We start from the raw sequence: 12138 nt of genomic DNA, 5'->3' as shown, positions 1-12138 counted from the left end.
CCAAATTCACAAAAGGAAGATGGTGCCAAATGTCTCGAACCAACCCTGCCTGGAAGAGACTGAGCCTCCCTGGCCTGGAAGAGCAGCTTCTCAAAGTCCCTTCATGAGTGCCATGATATATGGCTGTGGAAAAGCTGACTGCTACCAAGTAATACACAAGAGCTGCAACAAAATCTCTCACATTTGGCAAAGTCTAGATCAGGCGGTCAAAGAGAATGATATTGATTGCCTTCACCTGTTCAATCAATGACTGATGCCAAAGGATATGTTACCAGATACTCGTATATTAATCCATTTGATTGTGTTCAGATCACAGGTTGTTTATAATGATGGGTGTTCTTTTTATTCTGGCAGGGCACGAGTTTATGATGACTGGTGATAGCGTTATACAAAGCCTGGTGTTGGTTTAGCAGCTCGGGTGGCTGGCTTGGGATCTTAAGGTCCTGAGTTTGAGCCCCTCTACCGTTGAATTATCACCAGGTGGGGTTGACTCAGCCTGTCATCCTTCTGAGGTTGGCAAAATGAGTACTAGTGCATTGGTAATGGGGGCATTGCATCAGCGGCACACCCGCATCCTCATCCAATGATGCTTCCTGCAGCCTTGTGCTGCATGTGAAGGAGGAGGAGGAGTATCACTATACAGAAGCTGAACTGAAAGTGTTTATCTTTTATTCAATTAATATCTTTTGTAGTGCTTTTCATTTTAATGAAAATCTCAAAGTGCTTTGAAAAGAAGAGTTAAAAAAAAATCAAAACGAGTCATAATTTAAGAAAAAGCAACTGTAAAAAGTGAAGACCTAAAAATAAATTTGTAAATTGCAAATGATGAGACGAGGCAGATGGTTGCTCCATCCTAGAGTGCACCTGAAGAATGCTCTGTCACCAAAAGTCTTCAGCTTGGTGCAGGCAACAACTAAAAAAAAAATCCTGGTGCTGGATCATAGCTTCCCTGCAGGGGTGTACAGTGTACCAAGATCAGAAATGTAGACAGGAACTAATTTATTATCCCCACACTGTTTTTGAAAAAAAAAAAAAAACTGTGCCATATTGTAGTCTGGCTATCCTTCGCACTATATCCTAAACGGTTAGCCAGAAATTCACCAAACTTGGTAGTTATGATCACCACATGGCATGAAGGTTCGAGAGCACCATCATTTTTTTGCCCAACCCCCCCCCCCCCGGGGTGTGGTCAAAAGATCGAATACTAAAAAAAAATGAATTAACATTGGGGGTCACATGGAATATGTAACAATTTATATGTATTTGACCTCTGGTTCATGCCCCTGGGAGTTGGGATTTGGGGGTCACAGGTCAAAATGAGTTTTTTATATTTATTTATACAAAAAACCTCAAAATTAGATATTAGGTCATTCCTGGTTGAACTTTATCCCATCTTCCAACTTTGCTTTCGGTGTGAAGCATTGGGCTTTGCGATGGCGTGTAATCAACTTCGCTCTAGATTATAGCTTCAAATGTTTATGAACAAAATGTTCTAATTCTATGTGTTGATGTACTAGAAGGCACACTGGGTGGTCCACTTTGGACTCACCTGATCCATGGTGTAATGCATCTGGAGGTTCATTTGTATTCAAGCCTTTCTAATGATACTCTGTTCTTTCTGTGTTGTTTAGGTAAAGGTCATGACGGGGAAAGATGGTCAGGCGGTGACGCCTGTTGCCATTGCTACTCAACTACCTCCCAGTGTCACGGCTGCATTCATGCAGCCAACATATGGACAGCAGGGTGACTCAGAATCGTACAAGCGGCAACAGGGCAGCATGACAGGTGAGCGATTGTTTCCTTTTGGGTTGAGAGGCTGAAACAGTACAACAATTTTGGATTGTTTTTAATTATGTTTTCTTCTCCCTCCGGATTACTTTTTGAATTCTTTTTTTTTAAAAATCTGCTATTTTATTTACTTTTTATTTTTGGAACATTGGCTTACGGCAGACATGGGCCTCAAGAGGGTGCGGATGGAGGGGGGCAGACATGGCATGGTGTTCCAGCATGCACCAGGCCCCCTCACCATGTCCCAACTTCCACTCACCCCCCTCTCTCCAATCTCAGGTGGTTCAGGTACACGGTTGTAGCCGTTTTCACCTGGGCTGCCCATTGTTTTGCATGTTTTTCTTCTTTACTCCTCACTTGATGTGATTGAGCGTTTCATTTGAGTTTTCTTTATTGCGAAAAATGTAATACAATTTTGTTATTTTTTTTTGTTTTCATTATTCATTTCAGGCTTGAAGATTTTAGAGCTTCATCAACATTTGTTTGCCTTTAGTCGAGTAGGAAGATAGGGGTCCCATGCACCCTCATGATAAATTTTTTTAACCTGCATTTTTACAATCCCTGAGGTGTGTGGGAACAGAATTTCCTTTGTTCCCATTCCAAAAAATGTCCCATGTGGGTCGTTTAGCCGTTTTTTTTGTCTGCCATCTTGGATTTCTTGGGACGCAAAAGTAAGGGGTAGGGGTAATATAAAGGACCTTTTCACATAGAAAGAAATTAGTTACAGGTGCAAATTAGGTATCATTGGAAAGGGTATGACCTGCACTATCACAAGAACCCGTCAATTATTGAATTAGGGCATCGATGACGTCATCAGGGGTCAAAAGGTCACGTTAAATGGCCACTAAGTCAAATCTCACGCCCATCCTCTTTGTCATCCACCCTGCACCTAAGTGAACGAATCTTTTGGATTCTACTTTGCTTGAAGGAAAGTGTACATGCATAGGCAGTTTTTAAAACTAAAACAAATTATTTAACTTCAGTACAACATCATTAACCCTTTCAACAAAAATACCGAAAATATTGAAGATAATGACTTTTTGTAATAAGTTTCCTGTGAAATTGCAGTTTGACACATATTTGTTTTCTCTGCCTTTTTGTTATGGTAAAAGTATTCTTCTGGAATCTTCCAAATGAGGGGGAGTGCTTTCATGCAACCTCCAAGGTCAAAAGTGCTAAGAACATACTTCTGGCCAACCTCCAGCTTAGCATCTTCCGAACGCTTCAACAACTCCCTGATTACGGAATATTCAGTGAACGGCTGATTGATAGGGTTGAAATAGTCAATGGTCGACTTTCGAGATGGTTTTTTGCCAGTCGCTGAGATGAAGCCACCAAATCCAGGGACGAGTTGTGTTTCTTTACTGCCAGTGACCATTCGCATAAGTAACCACAAACGGTACTCTTGGATGCACTCTGAGTACAACTTATCGTTTTCGATGGGTGGACTGAACTTAGCCCCTGTTGGAAACTTGGTCCCAACTCGACCATAAATATGAAAAGGGGGCAATGTTGGTGGGGTTCCAACTTCAAAACAACGAGTCTTATTCCGCTGCTTGAGTGGGAGGGTTTTATCTTTGTCGGCAATGTCAGTGTTTGGTTTCACCTCCTGTATCATGATCCCTCCAGTGCTGTTCACCACGTTTGAACCATGGACATTTGTGGTTATTTTGTTTAAGTTGTCCCACTCAACATGAAAGACTTCGTTGTCTTCACCAGTAGCAATTTGGGGAGTGAGAGAAGAGGAAACATCGCCGATGGCTTCCACCAGTGCTGTCTCAACTTCCAAGCCAAAGTCATAGGACTCACAGTGACCCAATCTATGAAGTATATTGGTTAGCTGCTTGCTTTGATATAGGTGGAGTATGGTGCTGCAAAGGAGGATGTGTTTAGGTAACTTCCACTCTCCGTTCGTCACAGCATGGCAGATGTCCTGGAAAAGAAACCAATGGATCTTAGAGAGAAAATAATTTACATTTTCATGATAGAAAGCACTAAAACTAGATACAATTTGGAGGACTAGCGATATTGTCCCAAAGATGTTGAAAGCAAAGGTGGTTAAAACTCACCTGAGCAACTGAAAGCACCAGACGTCGGCTCTTTTCAGACTTTTCCACATCTGCTTCACCCAGGATAAGAGTCGACAGGAACTTCACCAGGTCTGTTGGGAGGTATTCTTCTGATGCCCTGGCATCCAGCTCATCAGCTGTAGGAGGCCAAGGAAGTGGTGTTGACTCGTTGAACATCCCCTGAACAACACTGCACAAGTGCAAGGCAACATCCTCAAACTTGTCTTTGGAACCAAGCCTCTATGCATAAGTAACTGCTTCCGCAACAGATATGCTTGTGCTGTACACCAGGTTGTTGGTTATGCATCCCCTGTCCCCAGGAAACACTTTTGTGAAAGCAATGCACTCATTGATGTCGTGTCTTTGAAGTCGGGTCTTCAGCTTATCACTTCTGAAATCTGGATTTGGAAATCCACAGCGTTCAAGTTCTTGGACGTATAGGTGGCGGAGTGTTCCAAGTTGCACGACCTCCTTCTGCCCAATTACCCTCTCACGTATAAAATACAGAACTACATTAAATGAGCTTTGATGAGCTTCAAGCTTTTCATCTTGCTTGTTTTCAATACTTCTGTTGGCTTGATCACGTAAATAATTCACATGTCTCAGTTTGAATGAACTATGACAGGATTTATGGAAACGAGCCTTGTAAACTTGTAAACAAATCTTCGCCTGCCACCTTGCAATGTAAACGATTGTCTCCTATTTCTAGGGCTTGGGATTAAATATGAGTCCAAGCTGCTTCCTTTCCCTTGAAAGATGCAAACTGGACACAACGTTCAGTCCTTCCAGAAACTTTCGTCTCAAGCATTTCACAGAAAATACATTCTGGTGGAAAAATGTTCTTGGAAGAGGTTGATGGTTTACGAGGGGATCGAATTGTTGAGGGCTCATCGTCTGGTACGACACATTTCAAACGATCCTGATGTTTGGTAAAGGCATCCCCTGTGATAGCCTGTCATTTCTAGGTCCACACCATCAAGATTGTCTGGAATTAACCACCACATAGCTTCCATACGAGCGGGTGAATCATGAGACTGAAGGAGCCGTTTCTCACTAAGATTATGTAACATCTCAAGCTTTTCCTGGGGAGGACCCCTTATATTGTGTAGTGGTATACATTCACCATGCTGTATGCCACTCACATGTAAAATACACACAGGAGGAGGCATCTGCAGTTACTCTAAATTGCAACCATCATCAGTTTGGCGTTTCTTTGCCTTTGACATGATGAAGCCACCACCACCGGTTAACTACAACTAAGCGTGCACCACCACCACCACTGGCGCACTAATCCATAATAGGTGTTACCTGAAAAAAAGACAATTATCCACCACCAATAACTACAGCTACAAACAGGTATGCATGCCAGCAGATATTCAATATAACAACTAAAACATTAATCAAAATCACAGTTGTCTGCACGTCCTGTAACAAAAAAAGACAACACTGTCAGTTGACGAAATTTAACACCACCACTAAAGTGATAAGGTAGTTACAATGGCCTCGCCTGTTACAAAAAAATAATGTTAATAACCATAGCCATAAACTAAAAATAAACAGTGAAATTAATCATTCGTATGCGAAGGACACTCGCACAGTAAACTCAATACAGAACCGCATTTTCTCAATATTTTCGGTATTTTTGTGGAAAGGGTTAATGATGTTGTACTGAAGTTAAATAATTTGTTTTAGTTTTAAAAACTGCCTATACATATACACTTTCCTTCAAGCAAAGTAGAATCCAAAAGATTCATTCACTTAGTTGCAGGGTGGATGACAGAGGATGGGCGTGAAATTTGACTTAGTGTCCCTTTAACGTGACCTTTTGACCCCTGATGACGTCATCGATGCCCTAATTCAATAATTGACGGGTTCTTGTGATAGTGCAGGTCATACCCTTTCCAATGATACCTAATTTGTACCTGTAACTAATTTCTTTCTATGCGAAAAGGTCCTTTATATTACCCCTACCCTTTACTTTTGCGTCCCAAGAAATCCAAGATGGCGGACAAAAAAACCGGCTAAACGTCCCACATGGGACATTTTTTGGAATCGGAACAAAGGAAATTCTGTTCCCACACACCTCAGGGATTGTAAAAATGCAGGTTAAAAAATGTATCATGGGGGTGCATGGGACCCCTATCTTCCTCTTCAACTACTTTGTTCTTTGTGTTTTTAACTTTTTTTTTTTCTCATTGTTGCTGTTTTGTTGATTTTTCAGGTCTGCTTTGCAGATACACACATACACATACACATACACATACACATACACATACACATACACATACACATACACACACACACACTGTTGCACCAATAAGGATTTGCCAACGCATTTTTATCTTGACTTTAACTCTTCATCCCCATCTGCCTCTCCCTGAAGGCTGTCTCACCATGGTCCACTCGTCTGGCATTCCGACCTCACTAAAGCCTGAGCTACAACAGCCTTCCACATGCCTGCTTCCTTCTTATCCTTCAACTCCCATGCCTTCGCCTTTGGTTTCGGTTTCAACCTTTCCTGTTACGAGCTCACCAGTTACGTCACCTGTCGTGCCGGCCTCTCCCCTCGCATCAGCTCAGCTCATGCAGGTGACTGAGGCCACAGTTCCAAGCTCATGGCCGATGCTCTCTCAGAATCGAATGCAGCAGCAGCAACAGCAGCAGGCAAGATTGTTTATTTGCTCCTCTCCTTTATGGTTATTCTGAACAACACAAGCAGGCTGATTAAACAGAGTGACTGAAATATTTGCATTTTGCGTACAGGTCTATTGGCTCCTGCAGGACCGAAATAATTTGGCGTTGAGGGTTATAAACTGATATATGGGTGCTACTGCTGAAGTGATCAGATATTTTGAAGTGTAAAGGGCATTGTGGATATGAATCGGTGGTTTGAGTTGATGCAATAGTTGGCTATTTCTGCATTTGATAAGTGAACTGTTTCATTTTAAAAAATCGCACCCGTGTCCGAAGGAAGCGGTTCAGTTTGGCATTTTAATATGAAGTAGGCAAAGCCTAGAAATGAACGAAACCCTTTAGAATGACCCTTTAGAATTGCACACGGTGGGTTAAAATGGTTATTTTTCTTCATTTTTGATGGACAGCTGGAAGGAAGGACATAACCAAATGTTGACGAGGCTTCACCGCTTAAAAATTTAATGAAGGGATTAAGTCGACCACAGTGAGTGGACTCGTGTCGCATATAAACCAGACGAGGTAGGGCGGGCATATTATCCCACAATGAAGGTCATTAATGGGCCATCTGGGTTTTTCCACGACAGTCTGATTTGCGACTGGCTACACGACAGACTAGCTCGACTTCCTCAAAGTTTGAATCCACAAGCCTTGGGATCACACTTTCCTGTCTTCATGACCCTTAACTAACCTAAAGCGTTCGATTTTGTTCATTGAAAAGACTTTTGTATGAAAGCAGCATCTGCATATGTACGCACATCGTAAGTCAAACGGAAAAGACTAATTGTGTGGTAGTTCAATATGCGGTATGGAATACAGGCTCTCCTCTCTATACGAACTACGTGCGTTCCACTAAAATGGTGTACATAGCAAAAATATTTTCCCACAGACATACGATTATAAATCAAAGATGCGTTCCTGGGGGGGTCGATGTTCATCAGACAACTTGCGCAACTAAATCTAACCTAACTAAATGCAAAAGACATAACTTGCTAAATCGATGCAGAACATCACTAAATGTATAATTAAATGAATGAAAAATTATAAAACCCGTTTAATGACACCCCATTGATTTAATGGATGTTAATTTGCAATACACTTCTCTACTCTCAAGTCCCGAATAAGCGTGTGGGGTGGAAAATCCAAAAAAGTCTAAAAAGCGTGCAGTTCAGAGGGCAGGGTGGGAAAACCAGAAATGTGACAAATATAGAACATGGATTTTATTGTTCAGATACATACATTACAATGCCAAGATGCGTACTGTATTCTACGCTTTTTATTTGGCAATCTGTATGCGCTTCTTCACACTCCTTCGGGCGTTTGCGTTGATTGCTTTGAATCTGCTGAACTGTGGAGTGAAGAGTTCGGATGTGGAAGACGAATGTTTGTCGATCACAGCTTGGATGTCATCAAGGAATGCACAGTCTGCTTTTGTTTCATCATCTGTAGCTTCGTGTGAGAGAATGGAGGTTGACGGGAGGTCTTCTTGAATTTATACAATGTCTGTCTGACTTTCGTTCTCATCTGAATCTGGGGACTCCACCTCTTGCATCAATTCTTCTTGAGCCAACTCCTCTCCCTCACAATCCATCAGTTCCACACCCTCATCTCGTGGTACCTCACTTTCCCCCTTCCTCTTCCTGGTGACTCCCTTCAGTGGGGTGATGGTTGATGTCAGATTTTTGATGTCCGATGGGGGAGTAGATGTCAGCAAATCCTTCCGAAACTTCAACATCTCTTCTCTAACAATGCTGAACCGTTTGTCAGAGACAATGTAATCAATCGTCTGACCCATCGAATGCATTATTCAGGAAATTGTCTTTCATAGCATGCACTGGATCCACTGTTGGCTCCTTCCAACTGGTGTGCAGTTTACCTCCTTCCATTTCAATATCCGTCAGGGCAGACTCTTCTTCCATCTTGTCTCAATGACACGAAACGATTGAAATACAAGTAAACCGCGACGTAAGTACAGTACTCCTCCGGTATGGGAGAGTCAGTGGCGCCACACTCGGGCAGCCGAAAGAATCAACCGGCGGGACCCGCATTGACGCGGTACAGTACCCAGACCGATGGCGGAGATCGTTGGCAGATGAAGGAATTTCGGGAGTAAAGACGACATGTATCTCTCGACGGGACAACATTGTCACCCGACACGCTCGCTGGTGTAAATATGACCTGAGGGTTGCAAGAACGATTTTTTAATAAGCGTGTAGACCCGAATAGAGGCCGTGTAAGGGGGGGATTTTCACCTCGAAAAAAATAAGCGTGCATGCATGCCTATTCGGGACTTGAGAGTATTATGTTCATTCAAGGCCTGGGCGACAATAGAAAAACCAATATCACGATAATGGGCCTGATTAAAATGATTATCGTGATAATATAATGTAATTAGCACCTTCAGAACCATGTGGCATACAACAACAAACGGAATAGCCATAGTTACCTGTGTGCTCATACTCTTTATTTTGTAATTCTGTTGCAATTTGTTTGAAGTCGAACATCATTTTGCCTGGACGAAATCACTTGCTCCGTTTGCTGAGAAACAAGACGCGCAGTTTGCAAAGTGGTCTATATGGAATGTCTGGCTTGGCAAGCGATAGCAAGCTGCTTGTTCTCGGGACGCACCCCAGGTTCAAACTTCATAACCTGTGTGGCGTTTTCAAGTCTTCGATCAATGCCTTTTTAGGTCATCTCTACCGAGATGACCTAATAAAGCCGGACCAAATGTCTGCCCGTCCGTCAACAATTTTTCTTTCCGATCTTGATGAAACTTAGTGTGTGGCTAGAGGTCGATGAGTGTTGCACAACGGTATAACTTTTGTCCGGGGTCAAGGTCACGAGGTCACGTAAGTTATAAAAATCGCCATTTTCAAAACCTATCTTGTCTGCCATTCTGCAAGATATTTGGCAACTGTTTATTGATTATGATAGTAAAAAATATTATCTTGTATCTAACCGGACAGATTTTTGAATTTCCGTCCCGTTTGGCCGCCACGTGACCTGGAAGATGGTCAAAAACACCTCCCGGTACAAAGAAAACTTTTTGCTTCCGATCTTGATGAAATTTGGTATGTGGGTGGAGGTCGATGAGTGATACCCAACGACTTATTTTTCCCCGGATTCGAGGTCAGGGTCAAGGTCACGAGGTCACGAAAGTTGTGAAAGTCGCGATTTTCAAAACCTATCTCGTCTGTCATTTTAGGAGATATCTGGCAACGGTTCATCGATTGTGATAGTAAAAAACATTATAGAGATGACCGTCACCCCCACACGGGGGTAATTTTTAGATTCGCTATATATGCTAGATATCCCTTATTGTCAGGTTGTGTGTGTGTGTGTGTGTGTGTGTGTGTGTGTGTGTGTGTGTGTGTGTGTGTGTGTGTGTGTGTGTGTGTGTGTGTGTGTGTGTGTGTGTGTGTGTGTGTGTGTGTGTGTGTGTGTGTGTGTGTGTGTCTCTGCAACGCGAGGCTCCACAGCATGAACCAGTGTACTGATTTTGATGAAACTTTGCCAACATGTGGAATATACACTGGGAATGTGCGCGTTTGAATTTTGTTGCCAGCAACCACCCGTTGCTGTGCAGCGGCCGAAAAACCGCGTACAGTATTTTCAATACTTGTCCTTCAGTTTTGAATGTAGAGAAACGAGACTTCGGAATTAAACACTTCGAGATATTTAGAAAATTTTACTCGAGCCGATTTTTGATTGAGGATTTATTTTTCAAATGGTAATCCTTCAAAAATCAGGTGTCTATTTACAGTCGTTTTTTTATGAGGGGCTTAGGAAAGTGTACGTGGTTGATGAAAAGTGGGCGTGGTGTAGGAAAGTGGGCGTGGCTTATGGAAAATATTGTGTGGCTCAGGAGGTGTGGTCAAACAAGATTATTGAGAGAAGTTTATCAGGTTTTGTGTGTGTGTGTGTGTGTGTGTGTGTGTGTGTGTGTGTGTGTGTGTCTCTGCAACGTGAGGATCCACAGCGCAAACCAACAAACTTATTATTTTTCAAATGGTAGTCCTTCAAAAATAGGGTATCTTTACCGTCATTTTTTTATGAGGAGTGCCAGTTGGCAAAATACGCAATAGGAAAAATCTTGCCCGGCAGAGGAACAATTGTATGTGAACCAATACGTCTTGGCAATGAATCTTCATCGGTGGATCGATCAGAATGAAAAGCATCGTATCCAGCGCTTCAATCCTTGCGAATCCCTCGTCGCCTACCGGCTTGTTGTAATCTGTTGTGCTGTGATGTCTCCCAATGTCTAATTGGGACATTTGTGAAGAAAGTCAGACATGACTATCTGCAGACATTTAAAATAATGCCTTTGATGTGGAACTTTGTGAATATTAAATGCCAAGCCATCCAAATGTTGTGACAAAAATGGAATGAACAAACAAATGAAAAATTGAGAAACGCACCGTCTTGTCCACTCCATTTCGTCAAACGAGAACTGTGAGAGAGAATGATGAGATGGCATGACATGCTTGTCCTTGTCCTCAGTGCCAAAACTCCGCACACCGAGGACGCTCATCTTCTCGATCTTTGACTTGATGTGGCCTCGAGTGCTTAGCTTCGCGTGCAGACAAAGCGCAGACAAACCGATTGCTAAATTTGACACCGAAAGCAGCTTTGGCACCTTGAGCAGTTGATTGCTTGTTTTGACATTTATTGCTCAATGATGCAGCGTTTAAATTACATCTTGAAGAATATGCATTACATATTGTATCACCTGCTTTATCTTGTAGCACTGCATTCAATACGGGTATATCTTTCGAGATACACTAAACATACTAAACGCAGCCATTATACGGGTTCAAGGTGCGATTTACCTCCTGCACATGTGCAGCAATTATCGTGATAAATAATTTCCATTATCGGCATCATGATAGCAACTGGAAAGCACAATTATTGTCCAATCACGATTATCACTCGGGGCCAGTTCATATCCATGTTCATATCATATGTCATTGTGCCTTTTATTGTCCCCTGTGTGGTTTGTCTTGGTCTTTGTTTTTGTCCTTTTATTTATTTATTAAAAAAATCATTCTATTTATTTATTTTTTATTGTTACTTTTTATTAGGTCACCTCTACCGAGATGACCTAATAAAGCCGGACCAAATGTCCGTACGTCCGTCAACAATTTCTTTCCGATCTTGATGAAACTTAGTATGTGGGTAGAGGTCGATGAGTGTTGCACAATGATATAACTTTTGTCCGGGTTCAAGGTCAGGGACGAGGTCATGTAAGTTATAAAAATCGCCATTTTCAAAACCTATCTTGTCTGCCATTCTACAAGATATTCGGCAACTGTTTATTGATTATGATAGTAAAAAATATTATCTTGTATCTAACCGGACAGATTTTTGAATTTCCTTCCCGTTTGATCGTCACATGATCTGGAAGATGGCCAAAAACGCGATGTGATTTGCAAAGAAGGACGGAAGGAGAAATGAAATATAAATATAAAACACATTTTTAGCCTTTTATATTTATACATTTTCCGCCGAAGGTGCAAAAGTTTCAAAACCCGAAATGTAAACGTCGGCATTTATTTTCAAAATATAATTTCGTGCGCGCACGTCAAAATGC

The 12138-nt window shown here is 42.0% G+C and overlaps 1 protein-coding gene and 1 pseudogene across 8 annotated transcripts in view; one reads left to right on the top strand and one right to left on the bottom strand.

Moving 5' to 3' along the window:
* The window catches only part of EP400 (E1A binding protein p400), a 144870-nt gene that overhangs the window by 2965 nt on the left and 129767 nt on the right, over positions 1–12138 (top strand). For 6 of the 8 annotated variants that reach the window (XM_085859266.1, XM_085859268.1, XM_085859264.1 and 3 more), the window contains exons 3-5: positions 1632–1785; positions 1951–2076; positions 6241–6521. In XM_085859266.1, coding sequence (XP_085715392.1) covers positions 1632–1785; positions 1951–2076; positions 6241–6521 — 561 coding nt within the window. The remainder of the gene's footprint in view (positions 1–1631; positions 1786–1950; positions 2077–6240; positions 6522–12138) is intronic. The other 2 variants (XM_085859265.1, XM_085859267.1) reach the window with 2 other exon arrangements.
* On the bottom strand, positions 2768–5658 carry LOC147010732 (uncharacterized; annotated as a pseudogene).

The sequence above is a fragment of the Eptatretus burgeri genome, chromosome 16 (genome assembly GCF_056783735.1).
Source record: "Eptatretus burgeri isolate ZD-2024b chromosome 16, Ebu_testis_v1, whole genome shotgun sequence".
Taxonomy (NCBI): Eukaryota; Metazoa; Chordata; class Myxini; order Myxiniformes; family Myxinidae; genus Eptatretus; species Eptatretus burgeri.
The sequence above is the reverse complement of the archived record's forward strand: the minus strand, read 5'-3'. Positions and strand labels throughout refer to the sequence as shown.